Source organism: Triturus cristatus, chromosome 11 (assembly GCF_964204655.1).
Source record: "Triturus cristatus chromosome 11, aTriCri1.1, whole genome shotgun sequence".
NCBI classification, from domain to species: Eukaryota; Metazoa; Chordata; class Amphibia; order Caudata; family Salamandridae; genus Triturus; species Triturus cristatus.
In genome coordinates, this window is record NC_140594.1 from 143,830,536 (window position 1) to 143,858,503 (window position 27,968).

Here is a 27,968-nt window from a genome sequence, read left to right on the forward strand (position 1 = left end):
AATCTATCTATCTAGCTGTCGTTCAAAATCTATCTAATCTGCCTATGCAAATCTATCTATCTATCTATCTATCTATACATCTATCTATCTATCTATACACACACACACACAAATCCCTCGATCGGTCTTTTTACCCTCTTGGTTTATGTATCTGTTCAAGCCTATCTGTCTATTTGCATAATAGATTTGCAAAAACATTTTTTTTTAAAGCATTTGCAAAGGCAAGAGGCTGGCAGCCTATCTGGAGTTAGCCAAGACCTTTTGATATTTTACAAAGTTTATGTATATAACACGGTTAGTTTTATGGGTTTTCAGTCAGACTTAATCCATGGTGTCATTAAAATATTTTCTTCCACCCACCCACTTCCATCCATGCATCAATGGGCCAGCCTACATTTGCCATTTTCTTGAATTCACTGTGAATTACGGCATGCACATCCATACACAAAGTAGTTCACTTCAGTGCCTGAGACTAGTATGATAATGTGTGCTTTTTTGAGACCAATAAAATATTTTTGCTTTAGCCAATATCTTTTTTCTTTTTAAATTGACGAGGGCACTGCTGCTTACAAACAAAAACGTTTTGCAAAAAATATGAAAAAACAAAATATGAATTACCAAAACCAAAAGGCTTGCGGTCAGCGCTAGATCTATTAGCTGTGTCAAACCTTGTTTATTTTTACACTCTTTATCAAAGCACCTTTCTCAACCAGTTTTGGGCAAATCATAGATCATCTTGTATGGAAGGGCTGGACGTTAAGAGATTTTCATAGTGACCTAGTATGTTTTTCAGGCAACCCTTATTTAGCACTATTAATGTTGGATCCTCCCATTCCTGACGCAAGATCTTGTGTTTACTGGCTTACTGCACCAGTCAGTTTCTAGCCAATGAAGCCACTGCTCCCTCATTGTTGCCTTATATTCCTGAGTGTTATCCGTGTTCACATATTTCTGAGGTCCCATCCGTGGCATTTCATTTGATATCCAAATGCAGTGCTTTGTGTTTGGTCTCCTTTCAGATTAGATATGCCCATATATGACATTCCTCTGCTCTTAGTAGGGTGCATATTATTCATTTTGCAGCACCATATGCGTTTTAAGAGAGATTTAGTGGATAATTATCTTTGTAGGTGTTTCTAGACAACATTAGCCCTTCCCTATCGCAGACGGATTTCAAACATTTTCCTCTTACTTCTGTATTTATCAAAATCGTGCCATGGAGATGGAATTCACTTGACTTCTAGAGATATATTACATCTTCCCCATTTGAAGATATGTTCAATGTTCTGTACTGTTTTTAGGTCTCGCCTACGCAGCGCTCATGCGCTGCATAGGCAAAAAGACATTTTGCAATTGCTTCGGCTTTTCAGAACATTCCATTGCCATCAGTGGCAACGCTTGCACGTGTGGCGATTGCCTTGCGGGAGCGAGCTTGACACCATATGTTTGTAATGAACTTACAAACACATGGTGCCCGTGGCTCGCTCCCGCAGGGGAAACGCTTTGTGTGCTATCGCACTCCCCCACCCCTCCCACTTTTAGCACGATGCACGCGCGCACTTGTATATAAGATGTAGTGGAGGGAGGAAAGCTCCCCTACCCATTATTAGATGTAAAGCGGACCCTTCCGGTGCATTGCGCAAACAATAACACTATAGAGAACTGGGAGGACTCGGCATTGGACAGAGCGTCCAGTCACGACTGAAAACAATCGGTGACGGACCTCTTTAGTCCATTTTCTGTGTCAGTTGTAGCGGTCTACTTAAACCAATTGAGTCAGTACGAGGCTGCGCGCCCGTTTTGAGGTGCAGGCTTGGTCGTATTGGGTCAGGTGGAGTGGGCCCACTGCGTTCAGTACACTTGAATTTATCACGTCAACTGTGCTGTCTTAATTATATGCCTTGCTTCTTATCAGTGAGAAAATAATTGGGCGTCATATGATTTTGTATGTATACCTTCCCTGCCAGTGTATGTGTAGCGGTGTCATAACTTCTCTTTTCGCCCAGTGCTGTTTGTCTTATTTTTTCAATGAACCGCACTGAAGCACTCCGGCTTCGCATGTATGCATTTAGTGAAACTACAAGCCCCGGCGCCTAAATAGCTGATGAGTAAGATATAAATAAAACAAAAATAAACCTGGCCGCAGAGCCTCCTTATGAAATGGTCAAGTCGAACTGCGTGGTTTATTGACCGGGTTCTGCTATGCAAGTGCGAATTTAAAATAACGACATGGCCCATTATTACTTAACATGAAGTTTTTGCCATTCTAGGATGGTTGGTGTCTTTAGTAGTTAAAGAATTGTAGCAGCGCTATTCAGGGATTAAGTGGGAGGAAAAAACTGTGGGGGGGTGTCTCTTAAAGGGGCGTGGCCAGTGTAATTAAGGGCGTGGATTAAAGCACCTTAAGCTAAAAATCTGTGCTACACACAGTGTGCCCCCAACTTGAATTTTGCAGTTTCCGTCATTGCATCCAGATGTATGATACAACAAGTAACATCATGCCTACAAGTCAGGACTATTTGCCTGGTCAATGGTTGTTAGTTGCATCAGATAAATAAGCAGCAACTATGGCTTGTTTATAATATTGAAAAAGCTTCCACTCACAGCCCTGGTGACACCACGACAATGTTGCTGCTCCTGCGTTTCAAAAGGAGAAGGGAACTCCAGAGACAAATTGACTCTCTTTAAAGGATTTCCCTTCCCCTACAACGTTCCTCTGGCATGACGTCATGCCGTAACTTCTCCACCGGAGAGAAGTGAGCAGCGCACATGATGCGCCTGCTGTCACTGCAGCCCGGTAAACAAGCATTGGCATAGCCAATAGGTCTCGCCTTTGGGACCTTATAAGTGTTTAGTGTCATGCAACAGTTGATGTTGTTGCACCAAGGATATTGTGCTGCATAACTAAATACTTATAAGGTCCCAATACCGAGACCTATTGGCTATGCCAATGCTTGTTTTCTTCTTTTCTGGCTCATATCTTGAGGTGCTATACTTTATTTGTGCTTAGTGTCGGTGCTGTCTTTCACATCCTTTCTCTCTGTTGTGGCATGGAAAGCTGAAATCCGAGGCAAATGCTGCTATTTGTTTGAAGATGTGGTGTCACTTCCATTCCTGTAGCGAGATGCTGGGGATGACACCACACCTTGCCACCTAGCACCAATGACTTGACATGGTATTATTTTCAGGATCCAGTCTGGCTCCTGGGGAGTAGGTTCACAGTGAGCAATCAGAAGGACTCTGTCATCTCCATCAGAAAGAACGTTACCAATTGTAGGTAACTTGTTCAACAGGGATTTCTTTTACACTAGAACGAGTACTGGCGCAGAAATGTATATTGCTGATTATCGAAGTTAATTCTTTACACCCTACAATACTGTTTTTTTAATAGTTGCAGCTTCCCCTATAATGACCCCAGAAAGTACTATCTTGGAACACCTTATAACCTATGCCAGATATCCATTAAGTTCCTTATATTTTGTGCTCTGGATGCAAAATATCAGTTTATCTCACCCGGTTAAAACGGCCCGGAGGGTCGTTGGGTCCCGCGCTATACCTTGTCCTTCATAGTGCTACAACAGAAGATGAGCCGCTTACGACCGAGGAACGGACGATGAGGCTGTGCTGGAACCGGAGTCAGCGTAGGGCCAGGTTCGCTCGCCCGTATGCCCCGGAGATACCGCTGGGTATGTGCACGGCATTCCCGCATGAAGGGGACTGGACAGCGCTGGCAAACTGGGAGGAACAGGTATTGGGTGATTTATACGAGAACAAGACCTTGTTGTCTTTCCACGACTTGCGACATAGGTACGACTTTCCGCGGGGGGACTACTTGTTGCATTCAGCACTTATTGCCTCAATCCAAGGCTATTGGAAGACGGGTTTGTCGGAACCTCGAACCTCAATGGCATGCCAATATGTAGTAATGGCCGCAGGGACATTTAAGGCCATAACGTGCCTTTACCGGCGAATGCTGACAGAGAATCTAGACCCGTTGCGAGCACTGCAGGGGAAATGGGAAGTGGATCTTGGTAAGGAAATCCCTGAGAAGACGTGGGCTCAACTGATTAAGAGGGCATGGAAGAGTACGAGAAATGCTCGGTTTCAATTGATACAGTTTTATGTCCTGCATAGAGCGTATCTAACTCCTGCGAAGCTTAATCAGTATTTCCAGGCGGCGGCGGCTCGATGTCCGCCATGTGCTCTGGAGGGAGCGGACTTCCTGCATATGTTGTGGGGATGCACGGCCTTGGGAACCTTTTGGGAGGAGGTGTTGGACATCTTGAATATGGTTACTGATAGGACATTAGCACTGGAACCGGCCAATTGTCTACTGCACTGGTTCCCGCATACTGCCAGAACGAAAGTGACTAGCAAATTCATAGACTTGGGGCTTGTATTGGCTAAATGGGAGATTACAATGCATTGGAAATCACGACAGGGGCCTAACGTGGGGAGATGGCGGGCAGAATTTTTTTTTTTTTTTTTTTTTTTGGAAACCGTTTATTACAAGACTCAAAAATATACAAATATGGGCCTACAACCTTCCGGCCGGCCGCTAGCAATGAAAGGAGCATACGATATACATTTATGAAACACATGGTGCTGCGGCTGAGCATGCACAGGAGTTAACATCGTTGCGAGCCACACTATCCAGACCCCACTATACGGTTCCATTTTAAACTTAAAGAACGACAAATACAAACAAACCCACAAGGCAATCCTCAATCGGAAATAGCAACACGTGCTCCCCTAGAGGGGGGATCCTAGCCATCCATAGGAATCTCAAGAGGGGGGAGAGATCAGAACTAGGGCTGGGTACACCTAATGCCCAGGTACCGGGGGAATGAGTTGGCTAAGGGGACGGGGCCGGCGACGGATCAGGCAATAGCGGTGGAGCACAGATTCCCCCGCGGTAGGCGTTCCAGGGGCCCCATACTTTCACCCATGTCCCAGGCTTACCTCTCGCCACATACACCACCTTTTCCCGAAACATGCACCAATCCATATGTTCCTTCCAGGCCGAGACAGTCGGGGGCCTCTGGGATCCCCACAGTTGAGCAATGTCACGCTTGGCAACCATATACCCCAGAGTCACCCACCACGTCTGCGGCACCGAGTAATCGGTAGGCTCCCACACATTCAACAGGCATCGCCTCGCTTCGGGCAACAGCGCCACATGCGTAACCACTCGCAGCACCTCATGCACACCACGCCAGAACCCCTCCACCTCCGGGCACTCCCACAAGATATGCAGAAAAGTCCCCAACGCACCACACCCACGCTTACACAAACCGTCCTCAGCATAGCCCATACGCAGGAGCTTTGGCCCCGTCATGTAGACCCTATGGAGTATCTTGAGCTGGACGAAACGAAGGCGAGCCGGTATGGCCACCTCTTTCGGGGAGGCCACCGCGGAGATCCAGTCCTCGTATGGCGCACCTCTCCCACCCTCCCAACATAGGCCGCCGGGACAAGGACATAGTCTAGTCGTGAGAGGCTACCATGGGCGCCAGAGTGGAAAGTGTACTGCAGCTGCGTGGGGTGTTTTAAACGCCAGCAGTCCACTAATCCAAATGTATCCAAGAGGCCGGGTAGCCACGCCTGTGCCCGGGGGAGGTCCCTAGGGGGGTGACGATCCACAGTCCCAGATACCACCGCATTAAAATCCCCCCCCACAACTAAAAGCCCCCCCGGAAGGCCAAGGAGAAGGCGCCCCAGGTCCGCAAAGGTGGTCGACTGCAGCCCCGGTGGGATGTATACTGACACAAAGACAACCACTTTGCCCTCCAGTCTTCCCACCAAGACCGTGTAACGTCCCTGTCATCGTGGAGCACCTCATCAATCTCCAACGGGAGCGAGTTCTTCACCATGATGCCCACACCCCTTGAGCCGGACGTGAAGCCCGAGTGAGCCACTAGGCGATAGCCACGCCGATTCATGGCGCAGAAGGAGTTGCCAATGAGGTGTGTCTCCTGCAGAAAGACTACATCGGGCGAGATCCGCTTCAAAAACTGCAGGACCACACCTCGTTTGATCCTGTCCCCCAGTCCATTCACATTCCAAGACAACAAAGTTAATTCCCTACCCCCCATCATATACAGAAGCCATCATTCGTCCCCCGGAGAGCACTTTAGACCTAACACAAAAATACGTTTGCCTTGTGATAAAAACGAACAACACCCCGTCCCTACCCACCCGCCCCAACAGAACTCCCCCCTCCCTGCACCCCTGCATGAGCCCGAACAGCCCCCCCAACGTGCAGTGTGCCTGTCGCCCCATATATAGTTAACCTAACTAGACCCCCTAGAGGAGGAGGGAGAACCCCCAATAGACCCAACACAACCTCCATAGGAGGGGAACTTACAAAAACTGACGCAGAATCGAAAGTGGCATCATTTTCGTCCAGAGTGAGGCCCAATATTAAACCCTCAGTCCTGATCCAGCGTGCCGTCTCCCCCCGCCCCCCCGATCACGATCCCCGGGCAGAGTATCCAGCCAGTCCCCGGCCGCTTCGGGACGATCAAAGAAGTGCGTGCGACCATCCACCTCCACTCGCAGCTTGGCTGGGAAGAGCATGGCGTATTTGAGGTTTAGGTCCCGAAGACGGCGTTTGACGCCTAGGAAGCTCAGTCTCTGCTTCTGGACCGCTGGGGTGAAATCAGGATAAAAATTTACCTCCATATTGTCAAGCTTGACCGGTCCATGCAGTCTGGAGGTTTGCAGGATAGCGTCTCTGTCCCGAAAATTGAAAATCCGGGCGATGAGAGGTCTCGGAGGGGCTCCGACCTTCGGCCTTCCCCCAAGAACCCTGTGGGCCCTCTCCACAGCGAAGAGTTTGCTCAGCCCCCGTGGCTGGAGATGGGTAGCAATCAGGTCCTCCACAAAGAGATCCGCCGCCGCCTCCTCGCGTCCCTCGGGCACCCCGATAATGCGGATGTTGTTCCTCCGTGCCCGACTCTCGGAGTCCTCCAGGCGTCGATCCATAAGCGCACTCGCCTGACTAAGCCGGCGCACCTCTGTTTGCAAGGCCGCCACATCTGTCGTTAGGCCCGATGCGGTGTGGGCCAAAGAATCTACTCGGTCGTTGGTTTTGGAAAGATCGGCCCTCACCAGGCCAACATCCACGAGGACCGAGTCGATCTTCTGCGCCAGTGTATCAAACCGCTGGCCCACCGAGGCCTTCATCTCGGCAATGGCGCCCATGACATCTCGCAGAGTCAGATCTGCGGGCAGGTCTGGGGCATCAGGAGGGCTCTCAGGGGACTTGCGCGGTCCATCGGGAGATCCCTTCTGGAGGGTATAGCGGTCCATACTGTTGGCCTGAGGGACGGCGCCACGCCGGGTCGATTTGGTCTTTGCCCGGTCTCCATCTTGTTTCGTGGCCATGGCCACCAGTCTCCCAGTCGCACCAGCCACGTCGTGTAGGGCAGGAAAGCAGGGCCACGAGCTCCGGGGGGGGCCCCCTCAGAGCAGCGGGGTGGATCACAGCCTGCAGGCAGGCAGGGTCTCCCAGCAAGGCCACACCAACACCAAGGGCTCCGCGACCCAACCTCGCAGAGACGACAAGGGGGTGTGAAAGCGAAAGTGCGGGGTACGCGAGTCGCCAGGCCCTGCCTGCCGCTGTTGTTCACTTTGTCACTGGATCACCCCACAGCGAAAATCCGGGGTCCGGCGAGGGGAAGGCCGCAAACCTCAATCGGTGCTCACTCCGGTGTCCGAGGTCCGATTTGGAAGCGGGAAACGGGTGCCACCTCAGCTCAGGTTCACCAACATAGTCCCCTCATCCAGGGCAGGATAATTTCAGGATAATCGTAGGAGGTTGCGGAGGTCCTCGGGAGCCTCGCACCTACGCGGCCATCTTGGTTGCGCGCTAGGCTCCTCCCTCGATGGCGGGCAGAATTGATTAAATGGGCACGAAGTGAGGGTAGACTTTGATTGCAACAAGCCTCACGTATGGCTAACGACAAAGCGTATGAGACAGCAAGGGCATGGGAGGCCTTAGTTGCAGCACTTCAGACACCGGACGCAAACTTCGAGTAGGGCTCGCTTGAAGAGGAGCGAGGGATTCCAGCTCCCACACTTGCATAGATTGACCAACTATCTATAGGCCAATAGCGGCAATTATTGTGTACGATTTCAATGCCTCCGGTACTGTACTGCCCCGGCTCAATGATGTTGTTGAACTGCTCCGAGAGAGTTGTGTAATTGTTTATACTGTATATACCTTAAGGCGCACTGGTGAGTGGGGTAGGCGGGAGGGGGGCGGGGACGTTGGGGGAAGCAGCAGGCATCATATTATGCTGAGTACATTGTTGTGTTGTTAATGCTGCATATGCTGCTCATATTTGGAAATTAATAAAAATAATTATGAAAAAAAATCAAATTAAAACCCCAGATAGATATATTCTGCAACAATGTCCAGGGGAGGATTATTAACCCACTTAATACATTTAGGAGCAATTTAAGGAGTGCTTGCCACCTGAGCCCCATGGTCTTAGGTTTGCTATATTTATTAATTGGTTTAATCTTTCCAGATATGTCTGAAAGGTATTAAATTTGATTTGTCAACCAGTTCTCACTGGTTTACAAAACAAACTGAATACCTTTCATGAATAAGATCAAATAAAAATATATTGTTGGCATACATTAATAAATGTATCCCTGAGTAAAATCTGAAAATGAAGTTGGATCAACATGTGTACCCGAACAGGGGAAGTATCTCAATGTGATAACAATGACCACTTTGTGGCAAAATTGATCCAGTCAAAAGACAAGGAAAAATCAGTAAATGCTACATAAACATTCTTGTAAATATTATATATTTCTTTGATAATGTTAAACATTAGGATACTATCATTGACCTGCCATGGCTTGGCTTAACCCTGATGTTTAAAAGGAATTACATTTTTAGCATTCGTCCAGCCAGTTAATGCCTCCAGAATAATTGTAGCAAAGTTCCCAGCAAAATCTAGTAATATCTAGCAGGGTGATTAATTGATTTTATGGGCAACTCTCAGTTTCCTTTCTTATAGATTTGTAAAACTAGTGAAACTTTCCTTGACGAAGGGATAGATCTCTGAATAATGCAATATTTAAATACAGAAAATAAAATACTGGCCCATTCAAGAGCATTAGCTTCAAATACTGAAATCAGTGGACGTTTTACCATAGAGGCTCTACTGGTCTCAATATGCCTTAATATAGTATATTTGGTAAACCATAGTTGTATGAAACCCTGCTGTACATACATACACATAGGATAATTGCCCTATGAATATAATATTGTTTTAATAGGTATATAGATCATTAAAGTAAAATAATAAAATTGTTTCCTCCACTGTAACCAGTATTTTATGGGTAGCCACTCCAGTCTCAAAAGCGACATTTGGATTTGTAAACCTTATTGTACAGCAACTCCATGTATATTTCAACAGTGTTTTTTAATATCTTAAAGACTTTACTGTGGCTGTTGTTAAGTTGCACAATAGAGGCTGGATGCTATATCGTATTCCACAGTAATGTTTAATATTATTTAATGGTTTTTTTAAGTTTTGGAAATAATTTGATGTTTAGTAAAAGTAATGTTTGGAAACAATTTAATTTATAATGAAGGTAGTGGGTTATATAGATAACTTTTCTATTTGTTATTGGTCAACTCCCCACCACAATTTATACATCATTGAGGCACAATTATTGTAACATGTTGACAAACATTCGTAAAAGTTGAACATTTTCTTTAGGACTTTTAAAGAATAGTTAGGCTTTTTTCTTACTATTACCTAGATGTCTTGGCTAATGCTTTAGAAGCTGACATGCTGTGTTAAAAACATTTTCAAATCTATTAAGCCCAATTATACACACTATTGCTAATAATGTGTTAATAAACACACCTTTCACATGTTCTTAATGAAATGTTGCTTCGGATACTAATCTAAAACTCAGTTTATGTTTTATGAAATTCATTCCACCTGTTACAATTGCATTAACATACCCCGGCACTGATACATAGCCTGTTTATCAATTATCCCTTTGGTTCTGAAATTCCAACTAAAGTCTCTGTAGAATTGAATAAAAGGAGATAAACCTATGAATAATCACATCCCCAGATACTCCAAGCATTTCTGAGGTACAAACCCACTTCACCTTTTTTTTTGTCAGCACAGTAGCCATGCATAAGGTTAATATTGTTTCCCACAACTGGCATTCAACCAAAATATTAAAGCATTTTCACGTTCAAAATATATATTTTTCAGAAAAAAATCCATAAAATGTGGATGAGTTTAATAGTTCACATTGTATGGCCATTCCATTAATTTCATTGCTTTTTGGCCAAAAACATTGATAGACTCACAAAAAGAATTTTTGCAGCTGGTTATCTTCAAACCTAGCCAAGAGACTATTCTAGTTAGTTTGTTCAAGACAAAAGGTTTTTACAAAATGCACTAATCATTCCTATAAACCAGTGGTCTGATATCATCAAAATCTCAAACAAATGCATACAATGTGACCCCACATAGTCTTCATCTGCCTTCTTTTTAGAGCAGAGGTAATAAAATATGCTGTTTTCTGTATAATATCGGGCACATGTGTATACACCAGCCAGTTATTAGTTGGAATTCTACTTTAAGACAATTTTGGTGGTAGAGAAAGGGGGTATTAAAGTAGATGATTAGTCAAATCTAATCCATCAGGCTGTAGCTGTTTCTTCAAAGTTCCTTTTTCACATTTACGACTTTTGTGACACGTTTTCCCATTTGTTTTCAGTTTTGGCTGTACCTTGGATTGCAAACGTAACTGCTGTGTCACCTTCACAGAATTCCGAAAGTAGCAAATTGACTGATTACAGGGCCCTGTTACTTTGATTATACCACATCTTTTAAAAAGACATTTCACTGGTTGCCTGTATTTTTGAGAGTGACCTTTAGATCTTTAATGTGATAGATTGAGCCCTCTGTGGGAACACCCTGCATTTAATAAAAGATAGACTTATTCAAAATGTTTCCTTTCATTCCTTCCATTTTGCAGATTAGAGATTTCTGTTTGTCCCGTGCTTTCGAAGATTAGGGTATGAGGGATTTTCCATTTTGGTGTTAGCCCCCGCCTCTCAAACCTTTAAAGATTCTATTCTTCATATCTTGTTATCTAAGTTAAACTAGTTGCATACCCCATGTTTATTCCTTTAGCCTGATTTTGGTACTCCTTGGCAGGATGAAACCCTCTACAAAAACAAACCTAATTATTTTAATACGTTCCAAGATGTTCTGGTGTGTTTCCACTTTTGTGAGTATATATTATGACCTCATCTTATAAGAACATATTTATGATAGCTTGAATAGTTCTCCTTTTAGTTTGTGTTTCAGGGCTGAGGGTGATATGTAGCACCCATTTACCCTAAAAAAAGTACTTTTTTTCTGTACAGCAGCATGCTCTCCCTCTCGCTGGCCTCTTTGAGTTTGGTCATCGCTCTTCCATTAACACGTTTGGCCATGGGCTGAATGCCTTGAAAATCTCAACTTGCAAATGTTCTTTACAGTTGACAAATATTTAATAGGTCCCTACTTTAATTGCAGGACAAAACTACTCGATGTCCATTCTGTGTTTTCCAAATACTGAGCCTTGGTTTCACCAAATCATTCCAAGTAGGAAATCTTCATTAAAAGTTTTTACACTCGTTTTACACTTGTAATTTTGTTGGCTGCCTTCCCGCCTGCTTTACTTACTACTATAGCATCTATATCAGGAGTCGCCAACCTTTTCTGTTACAGTAGCTACTTATGTTCAATGAAAATCATAGTGAGCTACTAATATTAGAGATGTGATTGTGACCACATTGGAAAAGATTTCATTGGTGGCCACCAAATGCAAGATTCCCAGCAGTGATTCTCAGTTCATCGGGTATGATTTCCAGCTATAATGAAAAAGAACAATCTTTGTCAATGTTGAATGCCTCTACGTGGGTAATACATGACAGCCAAAGCTGCAACGCACTTGGCATAGGTAATAATATTAGCAAAAAGTCTCTCCAATGCCACATGATGTATCACTGAATTGTCAGTTTTAAATATATTTTGGAAATTTAACAATGTTTCTAAAAAAAAATCAGTTTGAGATCGGAAAATAGACACATTTTCTTCTCAATTACACGCTTTTTAATTTTAGTTTAAATATAATACTTCAAATAAGCACAAGCGACTTATGTAGTAGACTGGGTTGCACACAAGTGAGCTGCTTACAGGTAGCTGCAGAGTAACTGAACTGGTTTAAAACATGACTTTTGATAGAAAAAGTGCACTTGTGTGAAAGAAACTATGCAATCTGATTTCACCTTTTAGAGATGACGTGAACTCCACGTAGCAGGCACTCCTAGAAAGTGTCTTGTTGCCTTGTACTCCACTAGCAGAGGTAATTGCCAGTGCATGCTACACATTTGCCAGAGTTGTTTAATGCCTATTTCAAGTCCTTAATTTGTAAAAGAAAGAGTACTGGGGTCCAAATCTTTGCTCAGAAGCCCGCAGCCGGTGCTGTTGTAGGTCAGGGGGCCGAATACTGGCAAAGAGCCCACCTCCTTGGACAGGTGGGGTTAGATGAAAGTGCCCATTTGTCAGAATGCTTATGCGGGTGACCTCAGTGCTGATGCTTTTATCCCAACAAGGCTACTTTCTACACAGGCGTCTCATCCTGCTGGTGATTATTTCGAGGCAGTTATTTTAGGCTCCAGACATTCTCAGACCCACAACTGCGCTGAAATCGGTAATTAATATATATATATATATGCAGGCTTTGTGTTTTTGCTAAACTTCCCCATCAGTTATCAATATAATGCTTTATATTCTCATCTCCTACTTTCTAAAAGTGTACTCAGCTCTATCTTTGGCTGTGACATACCTTTCTTCTGGTCTGTGTTCAGCCATTGTTCAACACCTGTCCAACCATGTGTACAAGAGTAATTCTGCTGAGCTTACAGTGTGCATGAATGGACCGTTACTGAGTGCCACTTGTTTGACGCTATTACATTTGTGTTTTTTCTTGTGTATTGCATTTGAGTGGGGTTTATGATAGAATCTGTCTGTACTTGTCAACTCTCAGTAAACTAGCCTGCCATCTAGTTCATTCCATAGGTATAGTTGTGCCACCAGTGCCCATTACCCATTTGATTTGTGAAACTTGCTCACTGCCCACTCCTTAAATGAATGCACTGCAATTGTAACTGCAGCACGACAAAGATGACTATGAACTATTTTGCTCAACATAAGTCACTGAGATCTTTTAATTTATGTATACCAGTGGTACGCAGTGATATCCAGTGTAGATCCTGGATGGCCCGGTCAGTGGCTATTCTTCAGGATATCTATTGACAATGCAGATGATTTCTATGCAGCATCCTTGTGTGTAGATTTTATCTTTCATGACTATCCTCAATGTGTGACAAGGTTCTGGCCCTTCTGGAACCATGTAGAATACCCTGTGCAATAGGATATTTTTGATGTTCAAAGCAGAAATCAAAGTTTGATCTGTAGGTATTGGAAAATTGCTGTATATAACTGTATATAATACATAAACATCAGGCTAATATTTGAAATTTCTCTACATCCTCAAATTATTGATAAGACAATATCTGCCTCATGTTAATAACTCAAATTTGTCTAGTTCGTGCCTCAAAGTGTAGCTACGACAACCCATATATAGCTTAGTTTAGCAAATTACAACTAACCAAATGGCTTTTTGTTGTAAGAAATGTAATTTCGCAAAGCATTAAGCAATCGATTGAAAAATCTTTTGTTCGTTAGCATTCATTCGAAAGCTAAACATATATATTTTGAAAACACCAAAATGTTTTGCTTAGGAAAGAGCTGTACTGCTGCCTCTGCCTTCAGTGTAATTGATGTGTATCTCTTTATTGTCTTTCAATACTAGATTAGTTGGATGAGATCATGGCAGCCTCAAACCTGGAAAATCGTTTACACAGCGCACAGAAAAACTTGTTGTTTCTCCAGCAGGAACACGCCAACACACTGAAAGGCTTGCACTCTGAGATCCGACGACTTCAACAGCACTGTACAGGTACTGTGGAAAAATATATAAAATGTTGATAGTACCTTCGCCTATTATGGATATTTATTTATATATACATATACACCCGCCTCAACACCCCCACCCCAGGCAGCAACGCCTGAAGATGCAGCACACCGCAGATCCATCTGAGTACAGGGCGATGTCATGCATCATCTGTAATTCTCTCTCCTGCACTTACGTTTATGAGAATTACTGCATACTAAGTAAGCAGCCTTGAGTTATTAGACAGAACTGTCTCATCATGACAATTTCTACTTAACATACAAGAGTTTGTGCACCAGGTACTAACCTATCTATGTACATGTGCTTGTTTTGCTTCAGAACATGATCTATCTGTAAAGTTTGCGCTACAGTTTTAAGGCTGCAGGTAGTATGATCTTTAGCACCTTCAGACCTTGGTTATTTTAAGTGAATAGCCGCACCTTGAACAAGTTTTGCATAGCATGTATACTGTGCTTAGTAGATACTTTTTATTAATCTGTTATATTTCTCATGAGAGTCTCACTGTCTGCAAACAGTGAGGTACAGAGTAAACTCTCTCCATAGATTAAACACTGTTAACAGTACCCACTTTTCTCCTCATATCCACTTCATTTCTCAATGTAGGTTCAGTGACTGTCAGGTGTTTGATACAGGTAAAGAGTTTCCATAGTAGGGCATTAGTTATAACCCTGGGCGTAGGACTACGCTACGCTCGAATATTTTGCGTAGTTTGCGCAACTACGTGCTACGCGAATTGCACGTAGCACAGTGCAAAAACGCGTAGCGGGCATATTTAGCAACATAACATCCCGGCAAGACTTTTTCCGCGTTCGCGATCAGCAACATCAAGTTGCCGTTCGCGAGCGTGGAAACTAAACCTCCCGGCGAGATTCTCAACGCGGGGAGGTCAGGTTTCTCATTGCGAGTGGTCACGTATGCTCACGACCACTCGCGATGAGAAACTACCAGTCCGCGTTGAGAAAGCTGCTGCTCGAGTACAAATCTACTTGAGCGGCAGAAAACAACCGCTTGCACTGTGCAAGATGTGGTTTGCAATGATTGCACAGTGCGGACATGCATCTGGCACTGTACAATCAGTACGAACAGCATTTTGCACAGTGCACTACGTAGCTCGGGTAGCTACGCGTAGCTACGCGTAGCTTGCGAAGTGCACTTCGCGTAGCTACGCGTAGCGCTACTGCGCAAACTACGCCCAGGGTTAATTCGTTATGTAACAGGGCTTGAATATCTGAAGGAACTTGATTTTCCCTTATCAGTTGTATACAGACTGATCACTGTGTGCAGGTCAGGTTACCCTTTCATCTGTGGTTCATAGTCAACATGAACTCGGCTACTCATGAGCTGTATGGTATAGGGTCAATGTTGCAAAGAACACCAGCTTGCTTTACCTATAGAGGTTATTTGTATGATAACAGTAAAGACTCTTCATATTGTTGTGAGCTATTTTGCACTTACTTTCATAGCTCTAATGGTATACCCGTTTAAAGAGCAATGTGTACCCCCCTCCCCATATAAACAAATTTCAGTTCCTGGGATGTGCTCCAGAAGCCTCTGGAGGTGCGAGGAGGGGGCCACACAGCCATCCCCCCTTTATATATTCAGGCCCGGGATTGAGCTCCCTGGGGCGTCAGCTATATAAATGTGGCCCAGCCCCTCTTTTTTCACGCTCTGTTTTTGAATTGGCGATCCCGGGAGAGTCTCTCAAGACTTTCGCGGATCCAACCATCCAAATATGCAATTATTTTTTAACCTTAATTCCGTAAAAACTATTGTACGGATTTACACCACATCACAGAAAACCACAATCTGCGGACCAAGATCTAGCTTCCTACCAAATTTAGAATAATTCTGTTCAGCAATTTGTGCTGTAGCGTTAGAAAATGCATGGGGATTTTGCATTTTGGGACTCCCTTTTTTTCGTCCCCAGCTTGACGGATCACCCCAAAACTTTCCAGGAAGCAGCTGAGGTGGATGAACTTTTTCTTGGGAAAGTTTTGTGAAGGTTTATTAAACGGGCCAGAGTTATTAGCAAACCAAAAAAACACTCTTTCTCTGGAAAAACAGACCTAACTATAAATACCTAGTGGCGACCACCACTATGTAATATTTATATATAATCATTAAAAAAATCAAAAGTTAAACTGATGTTACAATTAGGTATGGTAATAACATCTTCCCTGACATTAAAAACACCCTAGAAATTTGCTGAAAAAATTAATTTTTAAGTGAAGTTTTAGGTAGATATGGTAAGTAATATCTTAGCTTACGTTAAAAAACCCCTCCAGAAATGCACTGAAAAAAGCAAAAGTTAAAATAACATTATAGTTAGGCTCTGAAATAAGATAAAAACGAATGTTTAAAAAGAAAAAATCCTCTGAAATTCACCAGTTATTTTTTACTGAGCTAACTATAACTTGCGCCCCCACAAGCATGTGCAAGTTTTCAGGCACATTAATGCACCTGACGTGACATTTTTTTAAAGCTGTCTATCCTCTGTGTGCAGAACACACATAGGATTGAGGAACGCACAAGCTAGAATGGTGGCTTTCTTTTTGTTTCCTTAAGCAAAACATTTTTCTCTGTACCCCCCAGCACATCTGAAGGGGATTCCTTTACTGGAAGCCATTGGCTGGATTAACTTTCCCAGAATGTGAAAACCTCAGATTTCAGTTTGTGAATGCCTGCAAATGTTTATGTTTGTGGGTGTATATGTATGTGAGAGTTCACAAACTTTTGAAGCAAACTACACCTTGTAACATCCATTTCCTACGAGAGACATCCTTTACATCGCATGTGATAAATCGCATGCCATTACAACGCGGTCGTTACATCGACTTGCTGTAGGGGGCAGAAGGTGTTGGATTTGTAACGATTTGCGTTGTAATGGTATGCGATGTAACAACGTGGTCGTTGTAATAACTGTGTTGTAATGGCATGCAATGTATCGCATGTGATGTAACATCGCATATTCATTTTCTACGCATGTGTGTGATTTACTGTGGCGGAGAAAGTAAGTTTCAGTTCTATTAGGTGAGGATTATGCTATTCTTTCTTCGCTTTATTAAAATATCCCTCAAATAGCAGGTATTTTCGTAACATCAGGAAAAAAAACGTCTGTTCCCACAAACTTTAGGGCAACATATTAAGTCCATCATCTAAACTACAGAGTCTGGTCCCAACATAGTGCACCATCCTTCTCAGGACTCCCTCTTTCTTCATGTGAATCACTCCACATAAATCATCATGTGTTCTGTTTCTATCCATCATTTCCTAGAAAGAGAGGAAACCCATAAATGGCAATCCTGAGCAAATCTGTCGCCTCTATGTACTTAATATAATTGAAACTTACCTTTACTAAAGCTAGGCAAATTTTCATTCTATATGAGGACAGGAGGCGAAGATTCTGCTAATTCAATGCATGCTCACTGCCAACTGAGCCACCTCCAGTACCGGCTTAAAATAAAACCTCTTGAAGGTAAAATCTGAGGACCAATCAGCTGCAGACATTATGTCCTCCAAACCAGCTCTCACGCAGAAAGCCTTCGAGGCCCTTGCCCCTCTCACTGAATGCGCCCCAAACATTTTGGTGTCAAAACCAGCTTCTTGCATCACCCACCTTACCCAGCGGGCTATAATAGGGCAAGACACCGCCTTGTACGGCTTCCTTAATGCAATTAGGAGTTGTCTTTTGCCCAGAGCCCCTGACTTCTTCTGTTATGTCTTCATAAGCCCTATAACATTGGACCACACACAGCTTGGGTACATCCCAGAAGGCTCGGTAAGATATTATGCGGGTGTTAGATTTAGTCCGCCTACTTACTGTAAATGAAACCCCATCCGGGGAGATCACCCTGCCTGGAAGGTCAAGAGCTATTACATCTTAAACCCATCTACATGAGACCAGACACAGGAGCCTTGCCAACTTGGCTGAATGTTCTTGCCAGGATAAAAACGTATTCAGTTGCCAGGATAGAAAAAGGTTTAGGACTTCATTGACATCCCAAAACGCCACATAATGAGATTCTAGAGGAAGGGAGAGTCTAATCCCCTAAGTAACCGGTAAACAAAAGGATGATCCCCCACTGGAAGGCCTTCTATCTGGACATGTTCCGCCGAGTTGGCGTATCTAAATGTATTTATGGAGCTACTGGCTAGTCCCTCTTCAGCAGGGCTGGACAGAAAAATCTGACCTACATCAGCGCCCACAGGATCCACACCCTTTGCAAATCCCAACATATCCATCTGGTCCAGACTGACCAGTATCACTTGGTTGTGCTGTCTGACCAGGCCTTAGAAAGGGAGAATTCTGCATGTCACAAAAGCCCTGGTAACGTCTGTTGTCGCATGTAATCCTCCAGGCCATGAGTCGCAGAGAACTCTCCGTCACCACCGGTGCAGGGTGAGGTCAGAATGTGAGGAAAGAGGGGGAGTTGGATTGGAGAATCCCAGGAAAGTTCCAGAAGAACCAGAAACCACACTTGAGACCTCCACAAGGGTGTTATCATGACCACCTCTACCTTCTGATGAGGCACCTGGGCTGATGCTCTGGTGATCATTGAAAAAGGGTGTAGCGCATAGCCTGTCTCCTGGCTCCAATCCTGGAGAAACACGTCTGCTGCCACTGCTAGTGGGTCCAACCTCCAGCTGAAAAACTGGGGCAGTTGGAGGTAGAGACGGGACGCAAACAGGTCGATCGAATACAGGCTCCCTGTCCGAGAGCCATAGGAAAACTTGGAAGTCTAGCTTTCACATACTCGAATCCTAAATATGGCAAGAGTGTCAAAGATCGCTCTCCTGTTCCATGCCTCCATGTGGGAAAGCCACCAATTGATTTCCACTCTCGCCTCATCCAATAAAGGAACCAACTGCGAATATGTGAGACCTTTGCGGAGATGGTGAGCCTTGAGGCACTAGAGGGCTCTGTACTGAAGAGGGCCTGGACAAATTGCTTGACTAGACTAAGAGAGGAGGCCCACCCGGTGCACAAGCTGCCTGAGAGTAGAGTGAGGCTTGGCAGAGTTTTGACGCAACTTGTGCCGAATCTTTGACTTCTTCCAAGATGAAAGATTCAAAGAGGCCATGGTAGAATCGATTACCTAACCTAGGAAAGTGATTTATTTTCATTGATAACGAATCCCAGGCCCTGTAAGAGGTCTACTGCCATCTGGAACTGAAGGGCGAGCTCCTGGGGACACTGAGCTAGGAGCAAAGTGTCATCTAGGTAGACAATGAGCCTTATCTCCTGTGCCCAAAGATATTCTATTGCCAGTTTGAAAACCTTCGTGCAGCACCATGGGATGACAACAGGCCAAACAGAATGGTGAGACACTCGAATCCCTGGGCTTGCTAGGCAAAATGGAGAAACTGATGGTGGGAAGGAAAGACCAGGACTGTCAAGTAAGCATCCTTCAGATCTAGATGCACCATCCAGTCCAATGGGAGCAAAACATCCCTGAGGAGGTGGATGCCCTCCATCTTGAAGTGGCGAGAAACCAGCCACTCGTTGAACTCCCTGAGATTGATCACTGGCCGCTGCCCGCTGCTGATCTTGTCTACCCAAAAGAGGTTGCTGAGGAACCCATTAGGATATGTACCCGATCGGCGAATGGCCCCTTTCTGCTAGAGGGCATTGACCTTCGTGTCAAAAAGTGTGGCGGCTTGTTGGAAGAAACAAATGGGGCGAGGCTGGGAGCCATGCTGGGGAACACCGTAGAACTCTACTTGGACCTCCTGCACTGTGTACCATACCAAAGCGTCTGAGGTGATAGAGGACCAAGCTGGGAGACACTGGGCCATACCGCCCCATACCTTTAGGTGGGCAGAAGGGAGTACACTCACCATTGCCAGAGGCATTTCTGGCTTGACCCTTGAAGCCTCGTCCACGGAACTGCTGGCCTCTGTGTTGGGTAGAAGTTTGTGAAGCACCTTTCAGGCTGCCACTGGCTGTGCCTGGAGCTTTGTCCTTTGGATGAGGAGTGGAGGAGAGCAGCTATATAAACACAATCCTCAGCACACAAATGTAAGGTAAAAACAAATAACACACAATATTGTGCACATATTGAAAACCGTGTTTGTGATCTTTCTTTCTTTGCTCCTTTTTCCATTATTCTTTTTCTTCTGTTATTACATAAAGTTCCTTGTCAGCCAACACCTGTTTCGTCGCAAACATTGGGAATTCGTCCTACGACTTTCTCAAGGCTGAATAAACAAAATAAAGAATGGCCATTGTGACACCATACAGAAACTGGTGTGCATGTAGCATCATTAAAAGTATCCCCATGAAGAAATGTTTGTGTATACACACATGCACAGAGTGAATCCAACGTTCTGTGAAGTAGTCAAGATTTAGTGACAATACATTTGATATTTTCTGGTAAATATGTTGCCACAGTGTCTTTTATACTCTCAGCATCCAGGTGATGGAAAAAAGCCGATATAAGCGAAAATCTAGAGGGGAAAATCCTAAGCATAGTTAGAAAGATTATGTGAGCGCGCAACACACAAGTGAAAATGTGTGGAAACGTCAGAAAAAACACTAAAGAATGTAGCAAAATACTAAATTGTGGCCAGAATATTGAAAGGGAAGCGGAAAAGTGAATCGAAAACAAAACAGTCAAAACCAAAAGGCATGCAAATCCGGAAATTCCTAAGGTACCTCCAATATCTCCTGTAAGAATCTATGTAAAAATGAGAATAAACATAGAAGTATAATCAGGATGATCATGTCATGAATATGCTTGCTTTCCTCTTTCATAATAAGACACCAATTCTAAAACCATGAACACCTACTTCTCATGTGGTGATAAATCCATCCTACATTAGACCAAAAAACGAAATCCGTTGCCAGATTCTATTATTCCGTCTCCAAACAAGTTTCGCATCTTCAATTCGATCCAATATGCAAGCCTGAAATGCTAAAAGAAAGACTTGATATACCGACTTCCCACTATAAGCCACAGTCTACATTTAAACAAATATCCAAAAGTTTACATCGCCATGCCACAATAAAAATCAAAACAAATCCATTCACAAGTGCAGGTCCGCGCATGTGCAATCTTTTAAGTGCTACCGTAATCTACACAGTCTTATCACTTAGCGGCGTGATAACACATTTTACTGCCATGACCCATTATAAACTAAGCGAATCCCCTCACAAGTGTAGGGCCACGCATCTGTAATCATTAGAGTCCTACCACAATCCGCAAAATCTTACCGCTTGATCCATCCATGCGTTATACTGCCATGTCTTTGAGTACGAGACACGGAGAAGTCATCTTCCCGCACTAATATACCTCCCCAGTTTCCGGGAGCAGTAGTCCTAGAAAGAGGACAAACTCTGTCCTTCCACACGGTCGCCATCTTGAAACTTACTCTGATGGCCCCAGATATATATATCAAACTCCCTTAAGCAGGCTGGCACTTCCGAAGGGTAACCATTATACAGGACAAGGTAATCACAACCTCATTATCATGCCTTACAGACTTGACGTAAATAAGACTCTCTGCGAGGGCCAGCTTTTCATGTGTTAAAAAAGTGTAAACGCTCCTACTCACAAAACAGTGCTCTGAAGACAAAAAGTAGCTATAATAACAAATTTGGTTAAAAAAAATCTATATAAATCTCATGTTATCGGTGTTCTCCTGAAGACATCAATATCTATCCACCAACATTTCTTGTTAGCAGTATATCCTTCCTGTTGTTCGAATTAAAAGATAAACAAACCCATTTTGGCTGTATTGCACATATATTGCGTTTCTCCACCTCCAGGAAGGCTTGCAGATATCATATTTGCTCCAACAATTCACATCTCAAACCTGTCCGGTAATTAACGGTACAATTACTAAAATTTCTTCATAAGCAGGAACACTACATCCGATTATAAGACCTCCTTGAACTTGTTGATGAAACAAAGGCAAACCAACATTTTTAATAATAGACATAATAATAATATTACTATTCACCAGTGTACAGTTAAGGTGATGGTGATCTGCACATCACCCCCCGCTATCTTACATGTCATGCATGTGAGCCAAACATACATCTATCTCCCCAAGAAATAATGGAGCTCTGATCCAGATTGAGCCCTGTCTCAATACTGCGTAGTCTGAGAATCCAAAAGGCTTCTCGTCTCCGTAAGGTTAATTCCCTCTTGCCACCTCTAGGATGCCTCTGGATCTGGTCAATACCATTATTCCAAGAATCCAAGATGGCGGACTGGTGTGGAGCCTCACAAGGAGAGCTTCGCTGGCTGGGTACCGCTATCTGTAATATCCCTGCTTAGCCCCAGCGTCAACTGGACCGAACTTGCGGAGGAACAAGAAGCGACTTCGCCTGGAACAATCACATCATTATTTCTCTTTTTCTTGGCCCAGATATCTTACCTCATCTCGGGCTGGAGGGAATGAGAGGTCTGAAGCCAGCGAGCAGCGGAGGGCTACGACGACTCCGACCCCGAGATCCGTTGCACCTACTGCAGCAGTCCCGTCCCTGGGCGCAATCCGCATCCTCTCTCCGACAGGGTCGAGCGACTGCAGATCGGGAGGAGAACTAGACCCGCCATTGCCTGACGTGACCGGAGCCTCTTTTGCTGGCTGCGTGCCCCTGTAGGCAGGCGGTGCCTAAGTCAGGTCTTGGTTTAGGAGCTCAGGCCTGGCTCATTGACTACCGACACATTGACAGTGACCAAGCACATTGGTGGATCCGGTCATCTTCCTCATTCGGCGGAGGCTGTTTGTACCCCCGAGGCCCTCTTGCTGAGCACCCTGCATGAGGAGCGGAGGGCAGAATTGGGATCGCGCATCCTCATGGGTGTTTCATGTCGATGCCCTGTGGATGCGCAACAATCGTGATCGAGAGCAGACGCGCTCTAGATCTGGGATCCCAAATATACGGCTACAAGGCGCTCAGTGCCAGAGGTGAGCCCTCATCATATATTGTGTGAAATTTGCACGAGCGCGGAACCGCACAACTTGGCCCGTTTCTGGGAGGTCATCTCAGTTATGGCTGCCACGGCATTTCGCCAATCTACTAAGTTGTTCTCATTATTTCTTTGGCAACCTGTGTACGCATACCATGTTCAGGTTCCACACAGTGTGGAGTCCATTTCATGTTCTCCCACAACTAGCTTCCCCTAAAACCTACACAAAACAGCAACTACAATTACCCACAACTAATGTCAGGACGCAGATTCATCAGAACTTGCTCAATGTCAGAAAGGTCCACCTCCAGGCAGCTCCAACTCTGTTTTGTCGTAATGACAGAGAGGATTAGAGTGGCCAGGTGGGGGAAAGGGTTTTGGGAAGGGAACAGCAGGGGAGGAGATCTGTAAAGGAAACACAAAACGTGAACCACTACATAACAGCTTTTCTCTAATGTGTTACGTTTTTTTTCGGACTACGATTCAGAAGAAATCATTACCTTTCTATCCTTGCTGTAGAATCACTATATGCAATGAGATGCAAAAAGAAATTTGCAATGATTAATTATCATTAACCTTAGCACCCTTGTAAGTTCTTTCATACAGTTCTTATGTTTTAGGATAATTAAATCATTAGCATACCATTATTGTCTTTTTCATACTCTAGATAATGTTTAAAAAAAAATGGTGCAGGTCCGGCCAAGCAACTTTGTACACTTTCTCTGAAAGAGAACACACTGTTCGACAATAATCTTTTATTCCCTTCCCGGGAAGGGAATCCAATTAAAAGTCTCTGAACACCGAGTTCAATAATATCTTGTAATCCGATCTCTGAATCCATTGAGTTTCGTCCATAAAGAAATCCCGTTCAAGAAAGCCTTCCAAAATCTGAATGTTAGTGTATCTTACCCTGATTCAGAAGACTGCGGAGTTTTCTAACAACTGCTTGCCTTAAGAGGACTGCTTCTCGTTTTCTAACTTGCTGCCTTGAAAGTCGGCTCCCCAACGATGTCCGCGATACCTGGTTACGCTGCTCTCCTCGAATCGGCAAAAATAATAAGCACGTTGGTTTGGGTGTGGTGTCCTTTTATAGCATTGCCACACCCTATGGAAATGAACGCGTGCGTGTGAAACGGGATAACGCATACACGCGTTGGAAAATAAACACCAGATTCCTTCATTTACAATACAGCGTGTAACACTAGTGTTTTCATATTTCTTAAAGCGGCCTCATAAATAGTCCTGATTCAACATGAAGCATTACGAATACATAGATCAAACATAACATAGATAGAGAAGACTTATGCGCATATAGATATCAATCGTAAACGCGCGCAATGGCATGATTTGAATAATGCTTAACGCATACAGTGATCGCGCACAATGGCATGATCTGAATAACGCTTTACGCATACAGTGACATAATTAGAATAACAAAAACATAAATATATGTTCTGTCTAAACATTAATGTGCATGAGAACATTGCCACCAAAAGCGAGCCAAAGGTTTAATGCTATGCATCTTCCCACACAATTGTTGCGACATTCGTGAGCAGGTGGCAAAGCCCCTAGAGCCGCAACCCAAAATCATGACAGTACTTCCCCCTCCCAAGCGGTCTCTAGGGGCAGGTTTTGAAGGGAAGGAGTCATGAAAACGACGTACCAGGCGTGCGTGGTGCATGTACGTTATCAGCAGGTTCCCAGGAGTCATGGTCAGGACCATAACCTTTCCAAGATACAAGGTACCACAACTTAGAACCCCGCCTGCGGGAATCTAAAATGCGTCGTATTTCAAATTCTTCCTGACCATTTACTAACAAAGGGCCAGGTTGCAAAGAACATGTTTGAGGGGCTGGTTTCAATAAAGACGTATGAAACACAGGGTGTATTTTCAATTGAGGAGGCAAATGTAATTTGTATGTCACTGGATTGATCTGTCTCAGTACTTTGTATGGCCCAATGAACTTTGGGTGGAAAGCCTGTTTATGCTTAAAGTTGATGTTTTTAGTAGAGAGCCATACTTTGTCACCGCTTTTATATATCGGGCCTGGTTGTCGATGTTTGTCTGCGGAAGTTTTGTATCGATTTTTGGCGGACGTTAAGTGTTGACTCACACTGGCATGCACTCTTTGAATTTGTTTGATTCCTGCTGAAATGGAAGGTACTAACTCTTGTTCTTTGGGTAAAGTCACAGGTAAATAAGTTGGATGAAAACCATAAGTAGCATAAAATGGAGAGGTCTGTAGTGATGTGTGATGGGCTGCATTGTATGCGATTTCAGCCAACCAGAGTAGGTTAACCCAAGAGTCTTTTGAGCTTGTAATGTAACAACGAAGATATTGTTTCAGAGTCTGATTTAATCTGTCAGTTTGCCCATCTGTTTGAGGATGATGACTTGTGGAGAGGGCAGGAGTAATGTTCAAAGCCCGACACCATTGAGACCAGAAAGTAGCAGAAAATTGAGGGCCATGGTCCGAAATTATCTTCTTTGGGAATCCATGGAGTCGAACCACGTGAAACAAAAGCAAAGTAGCCAACTCACTAGATGTTGGTAGTTTCTTACATGCAATGAAGTGTCCCATTTTTGAGAAACTGTCGATGACAACTAAGATACATGTATGACCTTGATCTGTTGGTAAGTCTGTTATAAAATCAATTGAACAATGTTCCCAAGGTCTTTGTGGTGTAGGCAAGGGCATTAAAAGCCCCTTGATTTTTGCATGATCGCTTTTATTTCGAGCACATGTTTCACAATCAGCAACCCATTTAGAAATGTCTTGAGTTAGATGTGGCCACCAAAAGTTACGTTGAATGGCTTTGATGGTTTTTACTCTGCCAGGGTGTCCAGAACAAGGATGCATGTGATGCCATTCAAACACCTTTTTCTGTAATTGTTCCGTGGGTACGAACAAAGCTTTTTAATGAAAGGGCAAATCTTGAATAATTTGTCGATTGGCTTCTTGTTTGACCCAAGTTTTCCAAATGTGAACAGGGAAATTGTCTCGAACTGAATCTAGAAAATCTTCGGTGGATATAAGGCAAAGAACTTATCAGGATGGATAATGGCCTGTGGTTTTTCAGTGAGTGGAATTTGAGAACAATCTTGACGAGTAAGGGCATCGGCCTTTCTATTGTCTGACCCAGGACGAAAAGTGACCACAAAATCATACTCCGAAAAGAACAACATCCATCGCATTTGGCGAGGAGTTAAAGTACGAGCTGTTTTCATGAATTGTAAATTGCGGTGGTCTGTAAAGACGGTGATGGTATGTCGTGCTCCTAGCAGATGGTGTCGCCATTCAGAAAAGGCAGTATTAATTGCCAATAGTTCTTTTTCTGCAATCGTATAGTTTTTTTCAGCTGGGGATAGTTTCTTTGACATAACTGCTACTGGATGTAATTGTCCATTGGTTATATTTCTTTGCGAAAGAATTGCTCCCAAAGCTGAGTCAGAGGCATCTGCTTCAACGATGTAGGGTTGTTCAGGATTAGAATGGACTAGAACGGGGGCAGACGTGAAAGCCATTTTAAGTTGCTCAAAAGACTTTTGAGCTTCTGGACTCCAAATAAATGGAACATTTTTCCATAATAGCTGTGAGATTGGTGTTATCAAATGAGAAAAATGGCTAATGAATCGTCTATAAAAATTTGCAAAGCCCAAAAAAACACTGGACATCTCGGACAGATTTAGGGCTGGGCCAATTTAGAACAGCTTGAATTTTTCGTTCTGCCATTTGGAAACCCCCGGGTGTCAAGATAACGCCAAGGAACTCAACCTGGGAAACATGAAAAACGCGCTTACTAAGTTTACAATATAAACCATTGATTAGTAGGAGATTCAAGATGATTGACACATGTTGTTCATGAGATTCATGAGATGGTGAATATATGAGAATGTCATCAATTTACACGATGACGAACCTATCTAGGTATTCTCGTAGAATATCATTTTTTAAAAATTGGAATGCCGCTGGGGCATTGCATAGTCCAAACGGCATGACGGAATATTCAAAGAGGCCATATCTGGTTTTGAAAGCCGTTTTCCACTCATCACCAGCCCTTACTCTCACTAGATGGTAAGCACCTTTTAAATCCAACTTGGTATACACAACGGCTGTTTTTACTTGATCTAGGAGGACTGGTATTAGTGGAAGTGGATACTTATTCTTGATCGTGATTTTGTTCAATGCTCTATAGTCTATGCATGGGCGAAGTTCACCATTTGCTTTTGGTACAAAAAATAAAGGAGAAGCTGCTGGGGACTTGGATGGTCGAATAAACCCATTAGACAAATATTTATCTAAATATTCTCGTAAATGTTCGTTCTCCTTTTCTGCCAACGCATAGATTCTACAGTTTGGTATGACTGCTCCTGGTATTAAGTCTATCTGGCAATCATATGCCCTATGAGGTGGTAATTTGTCTGCTTTTTGTTCATTGAAGACTTCTTTAAATTTCTCATATTGTGGCGGTAAGATTGTCTCCTTCTCTTCAGCTGTGGCTATAACATGATTGGTCTCAGACTCACTCCTTGGTTTTTTAGATGCCTGTTCAATGCAATGTTGTTTGCAGAAGTCCGATAATCCTATGATTGTCTTTTGTACCCAATCAATCTGTGGGCTATGGGTTTGCAGCTAAGGCATTCCTAAAATAAACCCATATTGTGGAGCATCAATCAGGTTAAAAGAAATAATTTCAATATGACGTTGAGAGGCCACAGAAAACTCTAATTGCATTGCTTGAGTTTGTTTCGTAATGGGACCTGAAGTTAACACACGCCCATCAACAGTTTGTACGATTTCTTGTTTTTTATTAACTTCGCAAGGTAGTAACAGCTGATTTGCTAGAGTAAAATCTACAAAATTCCCAGTAGCTCCAGAATCAAGAAGCACAGTTATATTATGTTTGGTTTGTTTTGAGGTAATTGTGAGAATCATGTCTATGGTTAAATGAGCTACCCGTTCATTAGCA

The 27,968-nt window shown here is 43.7% G+C and overlaps 1 protein-coding gene across 4 annotated transcripts in view; it reads left to right on the top strand.

Moving 5' to 3' along the window:
• CCDC92 (coiled-coil domain containing 92) overlaps window positions 1-27,968 on the top strand; it is a 372,010-nt gene that overhangs the window by 160,343 nt on the left and 183,699 nt on the right. For all 4 annotated transcript variants that reach the window (XM_085633890.1, XM_085633894.1, XM_085633892.1 and 1 more), the window contains exon 2: window positions 13,918-14,064. In XM_085633890.1, the coding sequence (XP_085490016.1) occupies window positions 13,935-14,064 (130 nt within the window). In that variant the 5' untranslated portion in view covers window positions 13,918-13,934. The remainder of the gene's footprint in view (window positions 1-13,917; window positions 14,065-27,968) is intronic.